Consider the following 26,124-nt stretch of genomic DNA (forward strand, 5'->3'; position numbering starts at 1 on the left):
TTCATTTAAAGCCAACCCTCTGTATGCATGCCAGTGACAGGCCAGCCTCTGTCTGCTGGGGAGCAAAATCCTTTCCAGGCAGGTATGTAAAAGAGGTTGCCTCCATGGTTTTAAGTCCAGGGAGGCAGAGCCTCTTGGTTATCTCCCTTCAGTCTGCAGTTCTGCAGAAACAGCAAGCAAAACCTGCATCTTTATAAATTTTCAAAACAACTTTTAAAGGAATTGGCCATTATCTGTTAGAAACAGAAATGTGCTGAAATCACACAATGAACTGGTACTTTGTGATGTACAAGGAGAGTATCCTTAAATAGTGATCACTGAGTTGTAAGTGACTACAGCTAACCAAGGCTGTTGCTAACGTGGCTGTGTAAAAAGGTCTGTTTAGCAGACTGACTTGAATCAGCTGCATTTTGTGGTTACTGGTTGTGTTAGTGTCTATATTAAAGGTTTTGTGAAAACAGCATGTGGGTTAAATGTGCTATCATTTACAGTTCTGAAATTGAATACTGCTTTGTATACAGGTGATATTGCAGACAACAGATCATGACCCATAAATATACATGCATATCTGTAAGGCAGACTGAAATAAAACTCCCGAATTTGAACATACTAATAATTTTAGTGAGGCTCCAAATAGGTAATTAACTTCATGTTCTTCCTTCTTATGATGAAGTCTCATCTCATTTGTACAGTTTATAACAGTATGTTCTTTATGGTGCATAGGGATTACACCAGCAAAAATGAAGTTGTTCTCTAGATCTAATACCTTGAATCTCTGAAAGATTTCAACCCTGTTTCAAACCCAGACTCAATTAAATGACTTATAAAAATCATAGAATGGGTCAGGTGACAGGCGACCTAAAAGTTCTTTTAGCTCAAATACTCCCTACCACAGGCAGGGACACCTTCCATTAAACCAGGTTGCTCAAAGCCCCATCCAGCCTGGCCTGGAACATTTCGAGGGATGGAGAGCTGCAGCTTCTATGGGCAACCTATGCCAGTGCCTCAGCACATTGACAGTAAAGAATTTCTTCCCAACACCTACTCTAAATCTACAGTTTTGCAGTTTAAAGCCATCCCCCCTTGTCCTATCCATACATGCTCTTGTAAAAGTCCCCCTCCAGCTTTCTTGTAGGCCCCTCTTAGGTACTGGAAACTGTTCCAAGGTTTTCCCTGAGACTTCTTCAGGCTGAACAAACCCAGCTCTCTGAGCCTGTCTTCATAGCAGAGGTGCTCCAGACCTCTGAGCATCTTCATGGCTCTCCTCTGGACTTGCTCGAGCAGGCCCATGACCTTCCTATGTTGGGGTCCAGAGGGGGAAGCAGTACTCCAGGTGGGGTCTCATGAGAACAGAGTAGAGGGGCTGAATCACCTTCCTTGGCCTTCTGGTCATGCTTTGAATATAGCCCAGGATACGGTTGGTTTTCCAGGCTGCTGGGTTGTGTTGTCCTTGCCAGCAAACGCCCCCAAGTCCTTCTGCTCAGAACTGCTCTCCAATCTCTGCCCAGCCTGCAGCTGTGCTTGTGATTGCTCTAACCCCAGTGCAGGACCCTGCACTTGGCCTTGTTGAGCTTCATGAGGTTGGCATTGGCCCATCTCTCTGTCTGGGTCCCTATAGATGGCATCCCTTCCCTCCAGTGTGTCAACCAAACCACACAGTTTGCTGTCACTGGAAAATTTGCTGAGAGTGCACTCAATCTCACTGTCCATGTCACTGACAAATACATTGAACAGTGCTGGTGCCAATACCGACCCCTGAGGAACAGCAGTCATTACTGATGTCCACTTTGATATCAAGCCATTTACGACAACTCCTTGAATGCAACTATCCAACCAATTCCTTATCCACTGAGTAGTTGATCCATCAGATCTGTGTCTCTTCAGCTTAGAGACAAGGATGTTGTGTAGGGACAGTGGCTAATGCTTTGCACAAGTCCAGGTAGATGACATCAGTTACTATTCCTTTATTCACCAGTGCCGTGGACCCATCATAGAAGGCCACCAAATTCGTCAGGCACAATTTGCCCTTAGTGAAGCCATGCTGGCTGTCACCAAGCACCTCCTCATTTTTCTATGTGCCGTAGCATAGTTTCCAGGAGGATCTGCTCCATTATCTTGTTGGACACTGAGGTGAGACTGACCTGTAGTTGCTTGGGTCTTCTTTTTTTGTCTTCTTAAAATTGGGGGTTTGTTTCCTGTTTTCAAGTCAGTGGGAACTTCACTGGACTGCCACAACTTCTCAAATGATTGATAATGCCTTAGCTACTTTATCTGCCAGTTCTGTCAGAACCCACAGATTCATCTTTTCAAGTCCCATGGACCTGTTTATGAACCTGATCTTCTCATACAGCAGGTGGTTCTTCATTCTTCTCATCACCTTCTATAACTTGGGTGGTGTGGCTGGAGTACTTGCTGGTGAAAACCAAGGCAAAAATGTCATTGAGAACCTCAGCCTTCTCTATATTAAAGGTAATAAGGTCTCCCATTTCCTTCCAGAGGAGGCCCACATTTTCCCTAATCTTTCTTTTATTGTTGATGTACCTATAAAAGCTTTTCTTGTTGCCCTTAACTTCACTGACCAGATTTAATTCTATCAGGGCTTTAGCTTTCCTAACCTGATCCCTGTGTGCTTGGAAAATTTCTGTGTATTTCTACCAGGCTACCTGCCCTTGCTTCCACTTGTAGGATTATTTTTGTGTCTGAGATTGTCCAGGAGCAACTTATTCATCCATACAAGCTCCCTGGCATTTTTGCCTGACTTACTCATTGTTGGGATGCATCACCCCTGAGTTTAGAGGAGGTGACCCTTGACTAGTAACCAGCTTTCTTGGACCCCTCTTCCCTTCAGCGCTTTAACCCATGGCACCCTACCAAGTACATCCCTGAAGAGGCCAAAGTCTTCTCTTTTGAAGTCCAAGTTAGTGAGCTTGCTGTGCGCCTTCCTTGCTTCTCTAAGGATCTTGAACTCCCCCATTTCATGGTCACTGCAGCCAAGGCTGCCCTCCAGCTTCATTTTCTCCATCAGGCCCTCCCTGTTGGTGGAGGACAAGGTCCAGCGTAGGCATTCTCCTTGTTGACTTCTCTATCAATTCCTCTGGCTTATTCCTTATATATGTTTATATACTTGAATAGAAATGTTCAAATGTGTTGTTGAGGAGAGTAATAATCATAGATTTGGAAGGATGATACAGGTAAATAAATTAATACACTGATTATTAGAGGAAAACAGGACTTAGGAAGAGGGAACAGATAAATGACAAGGTATTTTTGAAAATACCTATTTATACGTGTCTACCTGGCTGTCTCTGTATTTATTTCTGTCTTAAATCAGATTGCTCATACTTGCAGTTTCTGTAAGGATAGGTTCACAAAATTATTTGTAGATGTTTAAGTCTTACAGCCTCATTTAAGTTTTTGATTGATATGCCTTCTGACTACATGAAGATATAATTATGGTTAGGACAAGTAGTGTTGGCTTTAAACCAAAAAGAGGGTAGATTTAGATTAGATGTGAGGAAGAAGTTCTTTACTGTGAGCATGGCAAGGCACTGCACAGGTTGCCCAGAGAAGTTGTGAATGCCCCATTCCTGGCAGTGATCAAGGCCAGGTTGGACAGGGTTTGGAGCAACCTGGTCTAGTGGAAGATGTCCCTGCCTATGGCAGGGGGGTTGGAACTAGGTGGACTTTAAGGTCCCCTCTGATTCCTAGCCATTCTCTGATTCTAAAACCACCTTTTCTCCCAGATGGAAGAAGGAATGGTATAAAGCATATGTATCTTCCTGCTTTTCTTTCTGTTTTGCTTTTTCAAGTGGTGCATTTTGTACATGTCAGCTTTCATCTACAGTTAGAAACAACAGGCAAAGAAATAAGGCGTGTGTGTCACACCAAAAGTAGACTGCCTTCAAAGCCTTTATCTCCTGTAGTTAGATGCAATCCAGGTATCATTCTGAGGTTTTTCCACTTAAGCCATAAAAACATACTAAAATAGAACAGAATATTGTTTATGCCTCTGGCAGATTAATGAAAAACAGTATTTTATCTCTGTCATCCAAGTGGTTGATCATTTTGAATCTACCATGCCATGGAAAGTAGCAACATAACTGACATGATACAAGATTAATGTGGTTTAATTTCGTGCTCTTTCTTTTGTTGCTTCTAAGCAAAACCTCTGTTGGGTGGTCCTCTGTTTTCTTAAGTAACATCATGAATTTTCTTTGACTGCAAGGTTTACTGGGAATGGAGCTCTTGCATTAAGGTGCGACTGATTCACATGCATTGCCATCTGCTGTTAGTAGCTAAAAATGCAGCTTCTTGGGACATGTCTCCTTGGCCGGGAGTTTTCTCACAGCAAATTGTGACCCAGCAGTTTAACAAAACCTCTATCTGCCTATCCATCTATCTACATCTATCTATCTATAAGCCAGGGATATGACGTATTCATCGACATTGCCTGTATTTCTCGCTTTGCATATTTTTACAAACTAGGTGATATATTTTGTGTTAAGGCTCTTTCCTGACACTTTTCGTTATTGTGATAGTCAAAGAATGACAGAAATCATTAATAATCTTTCTCTACTTCTGCAGAAATGAGAAGTATTAATTAAGTTAATTCGTATAATTTGACAGATATGCATGTGTGCATGTGGAGAGCTGAAATTAATGGGTGAGTGTTGCAACACATAATAAAAACAGGTATATGCTAATAAAACTAACACATTCTTTCCCAGAATTTGGCCTGGTGGCCTTGGCAAGGGCTGTGTGACATGACATGTTAGGCACAGGAAATGGATGCTGCAACCTCTAAGGCATAAGAAAAGTTAGGAGGAAGAGAAACAAAACCTCATGCTCCTTGCCTTGCCTTGTCTTGGAAGGCTAACCCAGAGCTTGCAGTACCAGGAATGTCACTGGTATTAAACCCTTGATTGTGGCATCTGATCATGACAATGCTGGAGGCGTCTCTGATCAGGAATATGAGGCTGTGTTTTTCCCAAGGATCTTCCTTCAATAAATGATAACACAATTCTGCTGTGTTCAGGAAAAAGGACAAGGGTATTCCGAGAAAAGTCTTTTAAAATTGCCTTTGTCTTTCAGTAGCTACCAAAGCTTACGATAAAAAAAAAACAAAAAACCTCTCTTGCAGGTCATAATGGTGTAGTTTTCTGTATTATTTTTTTTAGTAGCTGACAATCCATGTTTTTCCCAAATCTTAGTGATTTTTAGACAAGCTTTAGTCTCTGCAACATTTAGTGGTATTTTTTTCAAAGGAACTTTGACGTTGCAAATCATTCTTTCAAGAGTGCTTAACTTTATATCTTTGATTTTAATGAGAATGTGATTTTATGATTTCAAGTGTACATTGGAAGCCCCAGCTGTCTGGGGTTGGAGCATACTAGTATTTTTCCTGTGATTGTTGGCCTGTCCATTTGTGTGTATATTTTGCAGACCTTCATATTTTGTTTTCAAAACATTTTATCTTATTTTGTCCTTGGTTTATCTTATTTTCACTTGATACAAGAATGTTTGTTTCCCTCATCAGTCTAATTGCTGGGTTTGTGTCTCAAGAGATCATTAATAGTGTAGGACAACCTTAGCTTGCAGTTAACTTGTTAAAACTTCAACCTATTGTATAAGTTTGCCCAGGGTTGCCAAATAGTAAAACTTATCTGTGTTCAGCAGTGGTTCAAAAGGTCAGTAGTCAATGAATTAATAGTTTCAACATTTTTTCTCAAGAAGGGGTGTTCTTGTATCAAAGACTGATACAATCACTGACATTGATGGACATCCATTCTGGCACATCAGCTCACAAAACTAATGTTGAATGTGCATGGAAGTTAAAAAATAACTTTTCACTTGCATATTCTTATTCTTGTAACAGCCCTGAGGTAAATGAATTTTATGGGAAGTTTGCTATGAGCAGTTGAAAAGACTGTAAGTAATATGTGTTGGGTTGATTTTTCCACTTTCATGAGAAAAAAATCATTCTGTTCTTCTAGAACTAGGCTTTTCCCACTACTACAATTAAGACTGCTGGTGTGCTTAGCTTGTTTGACCTTGTTCTCTCAGGGTACTTATTAGCTCCTAGGAACAGGCACTGATTGAGTGCTCTGGAGGCTTATTGTCAGTGTTATTAATAACTTTTTATTCAGTAGCTGAAAAATCTGATATTGATTTGACTACTTGTTGCTTTGTTCCTCCCTAGACTCCTGCCATTCATTGAATATAATACAGTACTCACTTGATTTTACAGGAAATGTGAAACAGAGTTATGAATAGACCGGTTATTCTAGTTAAAGACACCATGCCCTAGGTCATTCTGCAGAATTTGCTTTTTTAGCTCAGGGTTTTGCTATTTTGCTGAAGCTTCACATTCAAGATTTCAATTTCTAACTCCTGACCATGGTGGAACATGATTCTGCTGCTCTTTGCTCTGCGATTTCCCTGAAAAAAAAGAAAAGGGGGTTTCATTATTGGGTTTAATGCATTTGCACTTAACAGCAGAGGAACCAGAGTGGGGTACAGATGCTAGCTGGGTGATATGTGGACGTCATTATGATCCTAGTGAATTCATGAGACACAGACAGGTCTGTTCCAAGAACATGCAGTGGTCAGCGTCCAAAGAGAGGAAACCCTGACAATGACTACAACCTTCCCACTTCCTCCGGCATGTGCAGTGGTGAGGAGAGTTTGGAGCTGTGTCACCTGTGCCTGCTAAGTCCTTTGCAAACAGGCTACTTGAAAAATGCAGTTAAACCTTGGAGGGGAAAGTAGTCACTGTTGTGTGTTATGTTCTCTGAGTGATAGTGGCTTGTGCAAGTGTTCTCTGGTATAGTGGAGTACATTAAAGTGGACACAGTATTCAGGGGGACCTGATCTGTGATTTACATGCAGTATGGGTGGCTGAGGAGTCATAAAGTCTCAGGATTTTAGTGTTCCCTAATACATCCTGCCTCAGCAAGTCTGTACAGGCTAAAGCTACTGTTCACTCCTTTATGGCTGTTCCAGCGGCAGTTACTATAAAAATAAGTACTTCAAGATATGCCACAAGTAGTGTTTTTTAAAAATCTCATTTCAGAACAAATAAGCAATGAAGGGTTCACTGAGAAAAAATCTGGAGTCCCTCCACTGAGTGCAGCCACAACTAGGCAGCAAATGCATTTGTCTGGATACTGTTCCCATATGTCAGCATAGCAGCTGCTGTGAGCAGTCAGACATAGCTGGCAGCATATGACATCGGATGCTATTAAAGAAAGCAGCTGTATTAATGACAACCCAGCCATTCATTTTGGCTAGGGTAAAGACAAGAATACTACTCTAAATAAAATTACCTAATTCTAAACAGCATTATTGCAGGAAATATATATGTACATATCTTCAGATGAAGTTCCCAAATGCTTCCGGCTACAGATTTTCAGAAGTAGTCCAAAGAACAGACCATATAGAGGTAGAAACTATTTCCCTTTCTAATAAAAGAATAATTTGGCAGAATTTTAATGAATGTCTAGGAATTTAAAGCTGATTTTGAACATTTAAGAAAACATTCCGAGGGACATTGACAGGCTGAGAGGTGGGCGAGTGCGAACCTCAAGATGTTCAACAAGGCCAAGTACAAGGTCCTGCACCTGGGTCCAGACAATCCCAACTGACAGAGGGGAGGTTTAGATTACATGCGAGGAAGAAGCTCTCCACTGTGAGGGTGGTGAGGCACTGGCACAGGTTGCCCAGAGAAGCTGTGGCTGCCCCACCCCTGGAAGTGTTCAAGGCCAGGTTGATGGGGCTTTGTGCAACTTGGTCTAGTGGAAGGTGTCCCTGTCTGTGGCAGGGGACTTGGGACCAGATGATCTTAAGGCCTCTTCCAAGCCAAACCATTCTGTGATTCTATGTTTCTGATTAACAGAGCAGGATAGATTTAGTGATCAAGAGCAATTTGGATCAATTCCTCTAAATCATATGTATCACCGTGATTTATTGTAATCCACATTAAATAGACTAGATTTTTTTTTTTTTTAAATCACTTCTTCATGAGATGTCTGATGTTTTTTTCTCTGAAGCTGGTGATCATGGCTACCAGGAGAGCATAAAACACATCCCACTGTATTTTTAACTTAACCTCAAGTTTTTCAGAGAAAATTGAAATACTGTTCTTCAGAAATGTCTCAAAAATTACAAATGCCTTCACAAACAATCATTACAGAAATATGTTAGAATTTTGTGTAGTTTTTTTGACTTAGATTTCCTGTTCCTGAGATACCTAGAGACCTGTACCCAAACAGGGCTTTGTGCAAATAGATTTAAGCTGTAGCTGTTTTCTCTGTGAATACTAGTGTAGCATCAGAACAGGGTTACTTGTATTTCTGTTACATGGCATTCCCTAGTCAGTGTTTAAGAGCTGAGCACTGATTAGGGAATATTTGGAAAAGATGCAAGTCAGCTTTTAAAAGTTTCTAGCATTAAATTAATCAATCTGTCATCTGACTATGCATTCCCACTCCTGCTCCGAAGCGCTACTATCACCACCCAGGTCTGCTTGCACTGCTGCAGGATGGTGCCCCAGGGAGATTTTTACCCCTGTCTACCCTTGGCCCCTCCTGGTGCAGTTTCCTGCTGCTCCCAGACATGACTGGCTGCAGAAAGGTGTGGGATAAATGAGGGTGGTAGGCAAAGATTTACAAGTTAATGCTGCTCATCTGATTCATTTGAATACAGCAGGTTAGGGAAAGATCCACCTAAAAATTACAATATATAGAAAAAGGCATTCTCATTGGCACAGGCACACACATGGCTTCAACATGTTTTTGTATCTGCTTGCAGAAATACCTGATTTGATCATGTCCTTCAACTGGGCAGAATATACATTTTGTGCGCTGCAAACCAAACTAGCATTTTAAAATCCCATCTTGAAAAGACTCACCTTTTGCAACAAAGTCTGACAGAAAACCGTTTATTGCCCTAAGTTTTGCAGTATGTTTAGAAACTGGTGGAAAACATTCAAACATGGAAAAATCAACATTCAAGGCATGTCACTGTGGTAGAGAGGGTTTACAGCTCGTGTGTAGACGTGGCAGGAAAGAAATTATAATGCTTGGTACTTATTTCTCTGTGAATAGGTTGTGGCTCTGTAACTTAAATGCTGATTACAAGCAAAATTGATGCTTGCAAATTTACTGAGGCACTAATGTTTGTGTCAAACGTAGTTACATCATCGTTCTTTGGTGTCATCTTTGTTTCCCTTGGATGTATTTATCTGGTTGGCAGATAGCTATCAAGTGGGTTGTCAGTTTAGTGGTATAAGGAAGGGTATATGGACCAGTACTTCCACTTCTCCTTCATTACAGGCCTTCCTATGAGTTTCAGCTGTGGTAAAGAGACAGTTGTGTATTTCTATCTTCAGCTTTTGTGTACCATGCATGCTTCAGCAGTTTGAATATACAATAAGCATCTCTGACAAGGAGATATAGATGTGAACAAATCAATAAATGTGGTATGTTCCCTAAAAACATAAATTTTGGCTCATTTCAACTCATTTAGGAATAAGCCCAGTTCTCTGAACCTTTCTGCACTTGGGCCATTTTCATAATCTATTATATGTTAAAAGCACTCTGTGTCATTCTGATTTGATTGTTATTTAATAGAATGAAGTTAAATGAATTAAAACTGTACATGTTCTCTGTGCAGTCATTTGTACTGGAGAGGCAGTAGGATGCTATGAGATTAAATTGGTACAGTTTGCCCTCAATCTCTGCTTACTATTTGGTCTCCAAAGCTAAACAGAAATACACAATTTAGCTGTGTGCTATGTTATGTCCAGTGGCAAGTCTGTCTTCAAAGATCTGCAGCTTCTTTCTGCCTCTTGACCATGACTGCCCTTTCCCACATCATGTCACAATTTCACTCTGCCCTTTACCACATCATGTCACAATTTCACTCCCCCATCTGTGCTAATGCAGTTGTTTCTGGTACTGTGCTGTGGATGGGATCTATCTTTTTGAATACTGCCTTTGTATCTTTGATGTTCATCTAATGCCATTTTTTTTGGGTAAGATTAATAAATCAGTCCTCAGTGTATGTCCTCTTCCTTTTTGTACATACAGTCAAATTTTTTCCAACGTGGCTAATAAATAAAAGTGGGGTATTATTAACTGAAATTTCTGCTGAAAACTTACATAGGTCCATTAAGGCTATGGTCCCAGTTTGACTTCAACTGCCAAACGTCCTGTTACAATTCTTTCACTGCTTTTTTTCAAATACTTGAAGAATCATTAACTTGAGGGCCATGCTCGTGATTCCTCCCGATATGTTCTTCTTTCTGGTACCAAAGAAGTACAGAAATCTACCAACTTTTAGAATGTGATTATTCTTTTCCTGAGTTCTTAAAACTGTGGCTTATTAGACGTGGCTTATCGATTTGAATGTTTGCTTGTATTTCTTTTTTGCATTAGAAGCTTTTTGCAGGGTATATAAAAGCACAGGAGCTAGGACATAATGTGTAGCATGAAAATGTGGTAAAGGAAATAACAGTAGTTCAGAAAAAATATTTTATAGACAAAGGCGTAAGGCCTCTTATAATTGTATATGTAGAATCAGTCTCTTTGGGAATATTTGAAACATAAGATGTTAATGTTCTAGCAGAAACAGAATTAAATACCTGTATGTTTTTTGTTTGTAAACTGAATTTTAAGCCAGTCCAAACAACACGCACAAACATTTTCAGCATTTAAAAAAAATCCCCAATGCTAAAATTTAAAATTGAAAGATAAGGTAGCTGGCATCACTGGATAAATTTCCAGATAAACTTCCTTCAAACATCTGAATGACAGCTACAGAGGAAACCGAATGGCTTTCATAGCCATGTGGGTGAGAGGATCTAGAAACCTTTCAGGAGCATCTGAGAAAGTGGGGTACTGTGCAGATTTCTACCCCCTTTTTCAGGCTGGATCATACTGAAAGAATTCCAGATGAGGAATGCTGTGTAAGCTATGAAAGAATTATCTAGTTAAATACAGTTTAAGAATTGCATTTCATTCAGGAGCATGTGTGAGAAAGTGGGGTACTCTGCAGATGCCTACCCCCTTTTTCATGCTGGATCATACTGAAAGAATTCCACATGAGGAATGCTGTGGAAACTATGGAAGAATTATCTAGTTAAATACAGTTCGAAAATTGCATTTCATGTTGTTTTATTTTTAATAAGTTGTTTCAAATCTTTTACTTCCAAGCCTGACCTGTCTTGTTAATTACATTTTTGCTTTGTTTCACCGTCAAGCCTGTCTAGTGTTGTAGATGCAAGGTGAATCAGAGTAAACTGTTAAACTTAGGATGTAATATCTACATAAAGGCAGAAGTAAGGGATCTTAATGAAACTGCAAGAAGATGTAAATATAAACCTTCAGATCTATCAGCATCTGGCTCCTTTTCATAAGACTTTTTTTTTTTTTAATCAGTTGCAGGCTGCTAAGCTATGCAATTTAAATATGTCTGAGGTAAAAGCTGTCTTTTGTGAGAAATAATTCCATTTAACATCCTCCACATGCTGAAGTGTAGACCTGTACACAGCATCAGAGTGTGCCTGTGTGGACAATGTGGAACATCCTTGCTCAGGAAGGCACTTAAAGCATTTAAACAGTGGTAGTCATAAGTAGATACATTGCGGGAGAGTTTTTATTTTCTTCAGTAATAATCATAAAGAAAGTGAACCACTTCTTCCATTCTTTTGACCCTAGCATGCTAACTCTACATAGTAAACTAAACAGTCATGAAAGATTAATCACTTAGGAAATTAGTATCTTCTTATATTTCAGTCAGTGAAACTTCACCAGCGCCATCCGTTCAGTGACAGACAGGACGATGTTGATGTGGTACACTTTATCTTGATCCACTCAACCTTCAGCCGATCTCTTGTATAGGTGGCAGCTGGAGCAGCCCTGTGAAATAGTCACGATGCCTAAACATGAAAAGCCAAACGACACTGAAGAATATGGTAATTAACAACTATAATTATGCATCTCAAGCACATATTTTCTGCATGTAGCTCAGCAGAATGAAGTTTTGTTTTCTTCTTGTTCTTTCTAATACAAAATCTCCTTTGCCACAATTCATTATGTTTTTGTTCATAAATGTATTTTACTTGGCTTTTGAAAACAGCTTTGCTGTGTGAGTTGACTAGTTGTAGAATGGCAGTGTGGCTTTCCACTGGTTAGGAAACGAAAAGACTACATTTGTAAGTACTTTATAGGGAATATAAAGAATGCAAGGATTTGTCATGGTTTCTGTAATCTGTACAAAGGTAATGTTTCCTTTTCTTATTGCTTTCAGTATTTGGTATGAAATGTCAAGCATTCTTCATAGTAAAATTTTCTATAGTAAGTATTTCTGTATTGATACTGCTCTGTTCTGTACATAAGAAATGTTTTGAAGGATGATCATGCCTAATGGCTTATCCTGGCAAAGTCCAAGGCAGCTCTTTGATATAGTAAGTGCTTTCAGTTCTCATGGGCAATACTACTCAAAATATGGAACTTGTTCATATGGAACAGGCATGATCTTTCTCATCTTCAGCATGGAAGAGAATTGCCAGGGGCCTTATTCTAGACTGGTTTCTGCATTAGTTTATTAGGTCTTGCTAAGAAACAGGGCTGGTACTAAACATTGCTTTCTATATTTTTAATCCATTTTTGTAATAAGCAATAGTAATATAATGCTTCGACTTCCACAGAAAACATCAGAATGGACTGATTAGCATTTCAGCAAAAAGGCACTGAACATGTAGTTCATTTTAAGAGTCCATCCTGTTTTCTTTCCTTTTGTTGTCTGACCACCATCATTGCTTTTCCTCCCCATGTTTTTCTGCAAGTCCCTTTCCTGACCAATTTAATTTTCAAGCTGTTCATGCTGATGGAGCTCATTTTAACATGAGAGAAACACAGAATTTAACGTTGCACAGCCAAAACACCTCCCAGCTTCAGCAGAATTTTTACCTGAGTAAGAAACAAAACTAGTATAACCATAGAACATATGTATTTTTTCATTTTCTAATGAGTAAGTTCTTAGAATATCAAGGTTCTAAGTTTACCATAAATACCTGTCTTTTACTTACAGGTATCTAACTGACTTATCTTCTGTTCAGTGACTTTATTATTCGTTCAAAGTATAGGTTAGCATTCCCATGGTGAACAAAAACCACATCTTTTAACTGGAGAAGGTTGGATCATGACCACTCTTTGACATATTTTGCTTGAAAATTTATCCTGTACTTAATTTGTAATAAAATATAACTATCTTAATGACTGTTGTTTGGATATTTGGAGATGAGATCATGTGAGCAAATTTAAGACTCCATCTTGGTTTAAGACTTAAAAAACAGGAGCTCCATTGTAAGTAACTATGAGACGCTTTCAGAATGTGGTTCTCCATCCACTTTTGATTTAAAATGTTACAAGTGCTGGAGTTAGCACAGAATCAGGTACAAATCTAGTAACAATTTCTTTACAGGAGGTTTTGCTTTGTTGTTGTTGACAGAAGGTCCTAAGGAATATTCTTGCAAAGAACGGAAGACAGTTGCAAAAACACAGTCTGAGACCATCCATTTTTGCTGTTTGATATCTGTAGCTCTAGTGAAGCCGAAGCCCTTATTTGGACAATATTATTGTTTCGTAGCATGTCTTCTGAAAATCTATGATAGTAGGAGATATATGATTCATTACTCTAAACTCATGGGGATGAATTCATTGCTCTAGGCATCTCCTACAGGAAAAGAAGACAGGGCACAAACCTTCTGAGCAGATGTTTAAAAGAGATCAGATGGAAAGTGCCTTTTGTCCTCTAAAAATAACAAAGAGAATATGTGGTGAGCTGGTCAGCTGTAGGTATCAACCTTAAAAGAGCCGTCTTCTCATGAGGTAGTCAAAAATACAATTGACTTTAGATTCATCAAGAATGCCACATTTGTATTGAACATAACCTGTTTTCTCCATATTAACATGTTCTTCCTGTGTTAACAGTACTATGAATGACTCACAATAAGCTAAGTAAGTAATTTTTCAGAACATGAAAAGGTCAGATTGGTATGATTTACAGCATTTCCACACTCCTCAAAATGCACTGGACACTTAATATTCTGATCCTAATTCTCGCAGTAAAGACTGCAATGAAAATGAAAAATTGCCCACCAGCAGGCCATCTGTGCTCTGAAGATACAATGCAAACATGACTTCTCCTTTTTGTTTTATTATAGTAACCAATAGGTCCTTCAAGCTTGTCAAATCTCTAGTCTTGGGTAGGACAAAGCACTACCTGGTTAGGTCTTTGTCTGGCACAGGTAGGGCTGTGGAGCTGCATCCATAGAGGTGATGTAAAACACAGTGGCCTGGAAACTTTTATGCAATGCTTTCCTGAAGGGGGTGAAATAATGAGGGGATTCTCACTGAATTATCTTCCTCCTGTAACTTCTGTGGGTTTTATAAAAGCAAAATCAGATTTGGCCTAAAATTCTTGGACTGAATTGTGCAATAAAATTATTCATCCCTGAAGGGGAATTTTGCCTAAGAGAAGTCCTGACCCACAAACAGAAGCAACACTCAAACCTTATGGTGCGTAAATGCAGCCCAGAAGTAAACTAAAGAGAGGAGGGTGTTATCAGATGATGTGCCCAATGCCAACCACAATGCCAACTTGATCTGTGCTAGCTCTATTTCTGTTGTTTTAGTAGAACATTTGTAATTTTTCCTTACCAGTGGAAAACAGATGAGAAATCTATGGATGTGAATTGAATGGATTCCATTTGTTCCCTATTGTCCCCATGTTAATTTTCAAACATTGACTGAGCTACAGTAAGTTGGGAAGATTGTCCTTATTGGGAATCTACAGAGAGGGAATGTTTATTGTCCCACAGTCAACTTCTGGAAAATCTTTGGGTGTAGAAGTCTGCAGGCCACAGCATGTACATCAATACTAATGAGTCTTCTGAGACACCAGTTGCTTTGTGACATTGTAGTATAAATATTTTGTCTACATTAGTATTTACAACCTTGCTAATTTAGGTGCAGAAAAGTAAGCACTCTATTTGCTAGTGTAAGTGTAACTGTATAGGAATTATTTTACTTCATAAATTCTTAGCTATTGCTGGACAAGATATTTTTTTTGGCACTGTGATTTTCATTGTAGTCCATTGGAAGAAAAAATTCACCATCAACTGAGAAAAAGATAGAAGAAAAATCAAGCATGCTCTGAAATACTAAGCATTCTGGTTGTTCTATAAATGTAATTTTTATTTACAATTTCTGTGTGTCAAGTCCACTTCTCCTGTGCCTAATGCGGGCCGTTATTTTTCCCTGTGTTTGGAAATACTCTAAGAGGATGGGATCAACTTTGTTAAGGTCTTGAATCTTGGATCTTGAAGTCTGCACAAGTTCACTCTTGCCATAGATGTTCTTCAAGATCTTGGCATATTATTTCTTATATTATATTACACAGCTGTTACTTCTAGTGGCATTTATCCTCAAGAAGTGTCACATGTTTACATGATCAGAAAGAATAGTATGAAAATGTGTGTAAATATCTACACTTGAATATTACACAACTCTTCCTGCTCCTTTTGAGTAGTACTTCACATGCATTCATTGTCTAATAAGGTTTTGTGTTACTGACATACCTACATGTTGGACAATCAGTTTATTAGCTGTCTATGCTAATGCCTTTCTGGCACTGAAAAAATTCCAGCATGTTCTAGACCAGGGGAAGGCACAGTAATTGCCATCCAAGCTCTATCTGCATATGACTCAGTTCACTGGCTTGGCAATTAATTAATAAAATAAAAATTAATTTTATATCATATATAAAAAGTCTGAATGTATTTTTTGACTTTCAGATTACTTTGCATATTACTGATTTGTGTTTTGTGTTTTTTTTTTTAAGACTCCAGCACACAGAATTGCTTAGCAGCTGCCAGTTTTACATAGTAGTAATGTGAGCAGTAGTATGACAACGGTGGGCCATATTTTACTGGGTAGTTACAAGAATCATTATTCCTCTCACAGTGAAAAGTTGAGGAAACTATGTCAGTGTATAACAAGTTTAAAAAAATTCCAGAACATGAAATCTGAATAATACACTGTGATAAGTGGTGTACAAACAACCTGGGAAAACAAGGTAAGGTTAAAACAGCACCCACAGTCTGCTAAATGGACACGTCATGTAGTGAAAACTCCTATGGTATTGTACTTTTTTTTCTGGCCTTAATTGCCAACCAATATTTCAACATTTTGATCTTTCTACTGAGCTGTCTGATACTCTGTCTTCACTGCAGTCTGTGACTTACAGGTTAGTCTGAGCTCATATTCAGGACACCCTCCTTTAGTCTTGTTGACTCATTTGTGGCTATAGTCTAAAACATAAATAAGACTTCAGGTAAAACGATAGCTTACTCAGATTACACTTTCCCTGCCCTTAGTCTAGAAAGATGAGAAAGTTTCCCTTAAACTACTGTGGAAAAAAAAAAATCAGAAAGTGATTGGGTTTCCTAGAGCATAAACAGTTATGGACTATAGCTCCAAATATGCTTAATGATATATGCGTCATTAGGGCAGGATAATGTATCCTGGAATATGTAACTATTGAGCAATGGTTGCTCTGGGTCACCTAAACTCAAGTTAGCTGACTCAAAGCCGAATAATGCGATACTAGCCCTGTGAATATTGATACCATGAAGAAATGGGGTCCTATCAACCCTTTTCTGGTACAAGAAGTACCAGTACCAGTACCAGTACAAAGTACCAGTGCTTTAGTGAGACTGACTTCACTTTAGAAGAAGATTCACTGAATTTTTGATAACTGGGATCACATGAAGATCTGTTTAAAAAAATAGAAGTCATGTATGTCAGCCTAAAAGGATCTTATGTATTGACGATTTTGTTCCTGCAACAGAGACTGCACATTCTTATTTTGACAAACCAGCGCATGAAAAGTGATCATCAGTTTTCTTATAGGATGATAATACAGTGCCTGAGGAATGCACTTCGCACTGTACTGTTTCTCTGCATTGTGGTTTATAGAAGATTTAAATTTAGTGCTAAACAGCATGAATTGTAATTTGTGTATCACTGAAATGCTTCTCCAGTAATTCAGTAAGACAGGGTTTGGCACAAGTGCTGAGTTATGAGCTGCCTAGCCTCTTGCCTTCCTATGTAGCTCACATGAATGCATGCATATTCGCTATGCAGAATAGACCTTAGGGATGTTATAACTCCTTCAACCCCCTCATAAGTGGTTTTGTTCCTCCTTGGTGGGATAGCACCTGCTACTATCACAACTGACACAATGGAAAAACATTTTACCCTGAGCTTCAGCTTTTATTCTAGTGACACAGCTCATGACACAGAGTATGAGAAAACTGGAAGAGCCCTCCTTGGCTTCCAGCTTCTTTTAAAAACAAATACGAGGACAATGCTTTCTCAGTCATAGCTCAAGACTTGGGAGGGTTCTCTTCTGTGAATACAGCAGAATATGCACAGACCTCTAATATTCTTTATATCTACATGTTTCATCTCTATGTGAGCATGAGGCTGTGGAGGCTGGAATGTTTTAAACCTCAGTTTGGAGTTATAATTTCAAATTTTTGCAGAAATAGTTTTGAAGCTGCCCTTGTGCTTGTTTAGTCTGTCTGTAGTACCCCCCCTCTTCTGGCTGCCTGATTCCATGTAATCACTGGTTGTGTTTTCTACTGGTCATGGCTGTTTTGTGGCAATATATACTTCCATTTGATTTTATACTACTTCTTAATTTCTTCAAAAACTTCTTCAATATGAACCTCAGCATTTAAGTGAAAAAAAAAGACATAAACATATGAAGTCTCTTTTCAGATACACTCCCCTCTAGTATTGTTCAGTATTTTCTTCAAGCAGCCGGAAATCTAATTAGTTATTTTACCTGAAATGTCAGATATATTTCCCTTATGCTATTAGAATTAATTAAACCCCAGCAGCTCCCTTCTTCCCTGCTTAAGTAACTGTTTCATAGCCCATTGTCACTTTCACTGTTATGTCAATAAGAGGTCAGCTGAACTAGGATAACACTTTTCACTGCTAATGCATGTTTCAGTACACACGATAAATCTGCAGCTGTTTGCTTGTTATATGACCTCATCAGAATCTGCAGTGAGGCCAATCTTATACCACTGAAGTTCTTTCCCAGGAATTTCTGTTTGGCTGGAGGAGATCAGCAACAGCATTAGTTGCAATAAAAGACCATGCCCTATTGTTGCATGCAAAGTATATCTTTAGAAGTGTCTGTCTTCATCTTTGCAAGCTTTCAATAGCGACGTAATGATCTTTGTCAAATGGAGATCCTGTTACTTTCAGCAGCAGAAGGCATATGTCCAGACAGAACAAAGAAACACTTATTTTCACATTCCACTGATGATATTCAAGGATAATATCTTTGCACAGTGTTAAAAAATTATTGTGCAGACACTGTAGAAATTGTGGAAAATGTAATTACAATGAAATGTTTTGTGCAGGGAATTTAGACTCCTGACATATATCCCAGTTTTAAAATAGATGCCAAATTCTGGATATTAACCCTTTGCCCATTATTGCACATAGTGAAACAAGACCCTAGATTTCTTCTTTTTTTTCATCCTTACCTATTGTACTTTTTTTTTTTTTTTTTTGATACTAGGTAAAGCTAAGAAGTTGTGCCTCAATATTTATCTAGCAATTTCTAGATAAATCAATTTGTATATAAATTTTTGATGAATCATTAGGGCTAATAACATTTATAAAAGGAACTAGGGAGCTAGGGTGGAGAAAGAGAGAATATAAAGAAAAAATAAAAAGTATTACATGAGCAAAGAAGGAAGATAATTGTAATTTCTTCTTGCCTGAAAAATGCAACTGTAGAGCTCATGACATGTCATGACCCGTCTTACAGAGGGAAAATTAGACAACTTACATCTGGAACATACATGGTATAAAGGAGTGGAATGACAGCTGCCTTTTTCTATTCATGGTAATACTTAATAGTCTTCTCATTACCCTCCTTTTCTACCATATATTTCTATGTAATCCACTGATACATCTCAAGAACTGTCACACATGTATAAGCTCAAAGACACCTCAAGAGAGCCTATTAGCTGCTGGCTTCTCAGGTACTAGTTAGATTGCTTATGAAGAAACATTGCTGGTGAATACTAATAGCAGTTTCCATAGTGTTATGTTCAATATTTGCAGAATTAACTAAATATTATGAGGCATTTAGTGTATATGAAAGAGGGGAGTACTTTTTGAATTGGATACCTTCCTGGTTTTTGATGGATGGCAGAGACATCTCAACTCATTGAGCCTGAAAAACTTCAGCAAGAGATCTACCAAATCAAAGATGTTTCTGAGCAGAAATACTACTTGCTTCTGTTAATAGGCTCTCTAGAGACTCCAGTGTTTTTATCATCTTCTGAGTGGTAGACCAGGACTGTGGTACAGCATACGAGTGACCTGGGGTCAACTTTTGTCACTGTGCTTAGGGATTTGGTTGCTGGAACTGAGGGTAAGTGTTCTTCTTCTGGGACTGAGCTCTTCAGCCATGCTGCCACTATGAAGCTTCGTGCTGTTCAGTCTGTCAAATCAGAAAATGATTCTTTTAATCTTCTTTAATATCGGATAGTGCTTATCTTTCATATGCTCAAGAAAATCTCTGAGAATTGTCTGAAAAGCATTTTAATTTTCCTTGTTCTTTTACCAAATTGTAGGATATTGTGCTTCTTTTTGAAGGTCTTCCTGCCCTGCATATTTCTTCCACAAAATGGAGATTGTCATGACATTACATTGGATCTTACTTATTTGGGTGCTGAAGAAATGTGCAACTATTATTTCTGCCTTCATCTTATTTTTTGAAAACTACGTTTTTGAAAACCATGTTCCAAAAAGCTGGGTTTGTGAAATGGTGTAAGGGAGTACAAATGTGGTAATTGCCAAGAATGTCTTGAAAACCCTGCATTCCTAATGACTGATCCACACTTCACATGCACTGGCCTTTGTTTTCACTCCACAGTGGGCAGTGATGTTGACAATGAAGAAGGGAGTGCAGCTGAGAATGAAGAAAATGTCAAAGTAACAGGTCTGTAATGTTGATTACTTTGTAAGGCCATACTCAGATGTTTTCTGATTATCTGCAGGAATGAAGGAGGTGGAAAGGTCTCCTTCTAACATATTGCCCTCTGTCATGTCAGCTGATCGGAGCTAGCCTAGCTAGAGCCACAGCCGGCACGCTTCAGCGACGCGAGGGTCAACGGAGATTAGGAAAATCAGAGGGGATAGCGCAGAGACATCGCGATTCCCGACATCTCCCGATCCCCGAAGCCCCAGCAGCCCTTGCGAGAGAGAGGCTGACGTGGCGGGGGGCGTTCCCACGGTGACAGCGACCACTCCCCTGCTGCTTGCCTTGAAAAGGGAGGAACAAGCCGGTCGTGTTGCTGGTGTCCCAGACTGCGCACCAATATGGTTGCCTCCAGAAAGAGAGCTTGCAGTAAGGTGACTACAGCAACTCAGACAGAGACCCCGTCCCAAACCGTGGCTGTTCAGGTCTCTGAGTGCAGGGAGTGCCAGAGCCTGCTGCTGCCGGGGGAGGGAGGACAGCATTCCACCTGCGTGAGGTGTGAGCAGGTAGAAGATCTGCTTAGCCTGGTGGCAAGACTTAAGGAGGAGGTTGAGACACTGAGGACCATCAGGGAGTGTGAAAGGGAGATCGACTGGTGGAGTAACTCCCTGGCGGGCCAGTCGAAACTGTTCCAGGGAGATACCCCCCAAAAGGGGAAGGACCCCCTGCCTTCTCACACAGACGGGGATGGCCCGAGGCAGCCCCTGCCCTGTAGCTGTTGCGCAGAGGTAGGGGACCAAAAAGACGACGAGGGTTGGAAGCGAGTTCCAGTTCGACGTCGTGGGAAACCCTCCCCCCTTCCTGCCCTGCTTCCCCAGGTGTCCCTCCGTAATAGGTTCGAGGCCCTGGATCTTGAAGGAGAGGTAGGTGAGAATGTGGGGCAAGGCCAGCCCACAAGGCCACATAGGAAAAGGGAGTCGACTTTGCACCTCAAGACTGCCTCTGTTAAGAAAGAAAGAAGGGTCATTGTAGTAGGGGATTCCCTTCTGAGAGGAACAGAGGGCCCGATATGCAGAGTTGACCCTCATCATAGGGAAGTGTGTAGTCTGCCTGGAGCCCGGATCAGGGATATCACCAGGGCGCTCCCCAACCTGGTGCACCCGACAGACTATTACCCGCTGCTGGTCTTCCAGACAGGTGGGGAGGAAGCTGCTTCCCGCAGTCTGAGGGGGATGAAGAAAGACTACAGGGCCTTGGGGCGGATGGTGAAAGAGTCTGGGGCTCAAGTGATCTTCTCCTCTCTCCTTCCATCTTCCACTGATGTGGGAAGGAATGGGAAGATTCAGTTCATGAACAATTGGCTTCGAGACTGGTGCTACAGGCAGGGCTTTGGATTCTTTGATAACGGCTGGTTTTATAGGGCACCAGTCTGGACAATGACAAGTGAGAAAGGTTTGTCTCACAGAGGGAAAAGGATGCTGGGGCACGAATTAGCAGGTCTCATTTGGAGAGCTTTAAACTAGATTCGAAGGGGGATGGGCTTGTAGGTGGGCTTGCCCCAGTGGGGCAGCGCTCCAGAATTAATGAAGACTGGGAGGCCTCCTACAATCCTAGGGTGAAATCGGTGTGCTCAGCTCGCTCCCTGAAATGCCTGTACACCAATGCGCGCAGCATGGGAAATAAGCAGGAGGAGTTGGAAACCTGTGTTAAGTCAGGAGATTATGATCTGGTGGCAATTACAGAGACGTGGTGGGACAGCTCACATGACTGGAATATAGTCATGGAAGGCTATGTCCTTTTCAGGAAAGACAGGCCAGCCAGGCGGGGTGGTGGGGTTGCTCTTTATGTGCGGGAGGAACTACAGTGCACCAAGTTCTGTCCAGGGACAGATGATGAGCGAGTTGAGAGTCTGTGGGTGAGAATTAAGGGGCAGGCTGGCAGGGGGGATACTGTTGTAGGTGTCTGTTACAGACCACCGGATCAGGGTGAGGAAGTTGACGAGGCCTTCTACAGGCAGCTGAGAGCGGCCTCACAGTCACAGGCCGTGGTTGTCGTGGGGGATTTTAACTTCCCTGATGTTTGCTGGAAGGACCACTCGGCAACCCAGCCGCAGTCCAGGAGGTTCCTCCAGTGTATGGATGATAACTTCCTCCTGCAAATGGTGGATGAGCCGAGCAGGAGAGGAGCGCTGCTGGATCTCATCCTCACTAACAAGGAGGATCTGGTCGAAGCAGTAAGGGTTGAGGGCTGCCTTGGTTGCAGAGACCACGAGATGGTGGAGTTCAGGATCTTGTGTGGCAGGACTAGTAGAATACCAAGTAGAATTGCAACCCTGGACTTTAGCAGGGCAAACTTTGGCCTTTTCAAGCAATTGCTAGGGGAAATCCCATGGGCAGGGCTGCTTGAAGGTAAAGGGGCCCAAGATAGTTGGTTGACATTCAAGGACTGCTTTTTCCGTGCTCAAGATCGGAGCATCCCGACACGTAGGAAGTCAAGGAAGAGGGCCAAGAGACCTGCGTGGCTAAATAGGGAATTGCTGGGTATGCTCAAGTGGAAGAGGAGAGTTTACAGGTCATGGAAGGAGGGGCTGGCCACTTGGGAGGAATATAAGGCTGCTGCTAGAAGATGTAGGAAGGCAGCTAGGAGGACTAAGGCCTCCTTAGAATTAAACCTGGCAAGAAGGGTCAAGGACAGCAAAAAGAGCTTTTTTAAATACATGGCAGACAAAACTAACACCAGAGGCAATGTAGGCCCACTGATGAACGGGATGGGTGCCCTGGTGACAGAAGATAAAGAGATGGCAGAGTTACTGAATGCCTTCTTTGTCTCTGTCTACTCTGCTGCGGGCAGTCCTGAAGAGCCCTGTACCCCTGAGACCTTAGATGAAGTCAGGTCGACGGAGCGGTTTGCCTTAGTCGATGAGGAATGGGTTAGAGACCAGTTGAGCAATCTGGACATCCATAAATCCATGGGTCCAGATGGGATGCACCTGCGGGTGCTGAGGGAACTGGCGGAAGTCATTGCTAGACCACTCTCCATCATCTTTACCAAGTCTTGGGAAACGGGAGAGGTGCCTGAGGACTGGAGGAAAGCAAATGTCACTCCAGTCTTCAAAAAGGGCAAGAAGGAGGACCCGGGTAACTACAGACCGGTCAGCCTCACCTCCATCCCTGGGAAAGTGATGGAACACCTTATCCTTGGTACCATCTTAAGGCATATCAAGGATAAGAAGGTTATGAGGGGCAGTCAACATGGCTTCACCAGGGGGAAATCATGTTTGACCAATCTCTTAGCCTTTTATGAGGAAATAACACGGTGGATGTATGATGGCAGAGCGGTGGATGTGGTCTACCTTGACCTCAGCAAAGCATTTGACACAGTCTCCCACAGCATCCTCGCGGCTAAAATGAGGAAGTGTGGACTGGATGATCAGGTAGTGAGGTGGACTGCGAACTGGCTGAAGGAGAGAAGCCAGAGAGTTGTAGTCTATGGGGCTGAGTCTAGTTGGAGGCCTGTAACTAGTGGAGTGCCTCAAGGGTCAGTACTGGGACCGGTATTATTTAATATATTCATCAATGATTTAGATGAGGGAATTGAGTGTACTATCAGCAAGTTTGCTGATGACACTAAGCTGGGAGGAGTGGCTGATACGCCAGAAGGCTGTGCTGCCATCCAGCGAGACCTGGATAGGCTGGAGAGTTGGGCAGGGAGTAACTTGATGAAATATAACAAGGGAAAGTGTAGAGTCCTGCATCTGGGCAGGAACAACCCCAGGTTCCAGTATAGGTTGGGGAACGACCTGTTAGAGAGCAGTGTAGGGGAGAGGGACCTGGGGGTACTAGTGGACGACAGGATGACCATGAGCCAGCACTGTGCCCTTGTGGCTAAGAAGGCCAATGGCATCCTGGGGTGTATTAGAAGGGCGGTGGTTAGTAGGTCGAGAGAGGTCCTCCTTCCCCTCTACTCTGCCCTGGTGAGACCGCATCTGGAGTATTGTGTCCAGTTCTGGGCCCCTCAGTTCAAGAAGGACAGGGAGCTGCTGGAGAGAGTCCAGCGCAGGGCAACAAAGATGATTAAGGGAGTGGAACATCTCCCTTATGAGGAAAGACTGAGGGAGCTGGGTCTCTATAGTTTGGAGAAGAGGAGACTGAGGGGTGACCTTATCAGTGTCTATAAATATATAAAGCGGGAGTGTCACGAGGACGGAGCCAGGCTCTACTCAGTGGCAAACAATGATAGGACAAGGGGTAATGGGTACAAACTGGAACACAAGAGGTTCCACTTAAACTTGAGAAGAAACTTCTTCTCAGTGAGGGTGACGGAACACTGGAACAGGCTGCCCAGGGAGGTTGTGGAGTCTCCTTCACTGGAGACATTCAAAACCCGCCTGGATGCATTCCTGTGTAACATTATCTAGGTGTTCCTGCTCCGGCAGGGGGATTGGACTAGATGATCTTTCGAGGTCCCTTCCAATCTCTAACATACTGTGATACTGTGTGATGTGTTTTTTTTTCCCCTCTATCACAGATAAAGGAGGGAAGAGAGCAACACCGAGAACCAGAAGGGGACATGCTAGAGTGAGAGCCAGGTGTGGTGGTGAGGAGGATGATGATGATGAAGATGGTACAAGGAGAGCTGGGCATCGCAGGCACAGAAACCGTAGAGGACGGGGACGAGCAGCTAGAAATGAGGGCAGTGACTCTGAAGGAGACCCTACCAGGAAGAACCAGGCAAATGAGAAAACCAAAGAAGATGATGCAGAGGAAGATGAGAAAGGGGGTAAAAGTGGGAAAGGCAAAGAGAAGAAACAGGACAAAAAGTCTGATAAGAAAGGGAAAAAAGAGAAGGCCAACAAGAAAAAAAAAGACAAAAAGAAATCAGGATCTGGGTAATTCAATATTTTTTTTTTTTTAATGTAAGACCATAGTTATCTTACATGAAACCTCCTTTCATTTATAGCTGTGAAATACCTGTGGTCAGTATGACTCCCTTACTCATTATAGCCCAGTTAGAGCTGGACAGATACTTTTTTTCTTTCTTCAGTGAAGAAATGCTGGCTGAATGGAAATGGAAAGTTCCCACAAATCCATATCCACTTCAGTAGAATGAAGTCAGGGTCACAGGTCCAGGGTGTGACCTCAGGAAATGACAAGCCCGGCCCTTCTGTGACTTCTGATACCCTGAGGATTAGGTCAAATCTGGACATGTGGAATAGGAACTCAAGCCAGGGTCACCCTTATTATAGTTAAATATCCTAAGTTTATGAGCAGTTCTCTGTAGAATACATGTGAAAATAAAAGAGGAGAGAAGCAAATGGCAGAAAGATGTGACAACAGGTAAGACCGCTCTTGCTTTTCCCTTTCATCAAAACTAAAATTCCCCAACACCCAAGATGATAAACCTGCAAATACCCAAGGTCTAGTTTTATTTCCAATACAGAACTAAAATCTTAACACTTTTCACAACATGAAGTTCTTTTTTCGCAGTCAGGTTTGAGTCAGCTCTATATAAAAAGATCAGTCAGTTGCCAGCACCTATAATAAATGCTCAGAGCAATGTAGAGTTATTCCAGCCGCTCCAGCCAATGAGCCAGCCTCAGCTGGAGCTCGGCTCAGATGCCTCTATACAGATGCCTGTAGCATGGGGAACAAACAAGAGGAATTAGAGATGTGTGCACGTCTATGGGGTATGATATAATAGGCATCACAGAAACATGGTGAGATGGCTCCTATGACTGGGGTGTTGGAACGGAAGGTTACAGGCTCTTTAGAAAACACAGGCCTGGCAGGCGGGGAGGGGGAGTTGCCGTTTATGTTAGGGATAGGCTGGAGAATATGGAACTCTGTCTGGGGACAGGTGAGCAGTCAACAGAGAGTTTGTGGGTCAGGGTTAAAGGGAATATAGCTATGGGAGACATTACTGTGGAGATCTGTTGCAGACCGCCTGATCAAGGAGAACCTGCGGATGAAGCACTCCATAGACAGATAGGAACAGCCTCATGCTCGCAGGCCCTTGTCCTCATGGGTGACTTCAACCACCCGGACA

At 41.5% G+C, this 26,124-nt stretch overlaps 1 protein-coding gene across 6 annotated transcripts in view; it reads left to right on the forward strand.

Moving 5' to 3' along the window:
• The window catches only part of TMC1 (transmembrane channel like 1), a 133,455-nt gene that overhangs the window by 58,121 nt on the left and 49,210 nt on the right, over positions 1-26,124 (forward strand). For all 6 annotated transcript variants that reach the window (XM_061470818.1, XM_061470816.1, XM_061470821.1 and 3 more), the window contains exons 3-5: positions 11,800-11,974; positions 20,035-20,100; positions 24,607-24,967. In XM_061470818.1, coding sequence (XP_061326802.1) covers positions 11,935-11,974; positions 20,035-20,100; positions 24,607-24,967 — 467 coding nt within the window. In that variant the 5' untranslated portion in view covers positions 11,800-11,934. The remainder of the gene's footprint in view (positions 1-11,799; positions 11,975-20,034; positions 20,101-24,606; positions 24,968-26,124) is intronic.

Source organism: Pezoporus flaviventris, unplaced genomic scaffold (genome assembly GCF_033815535.1).
Source record: "Pezoporus flaviventris isolate CSIRO_AGI_PZ_B2104156 unplaced genomic scaffold, CSIRO_AGI_Pfla_v1 ptg000064l, whole genome shotgun sequence".
Classification (NCBI taxonomy): domain Eukaryota; kingdom Metazoa; phylum Chordata; class Aves; order Psittaciformes; family Psittacidae; genus Pezoporus; species Pezoporus flaviventris.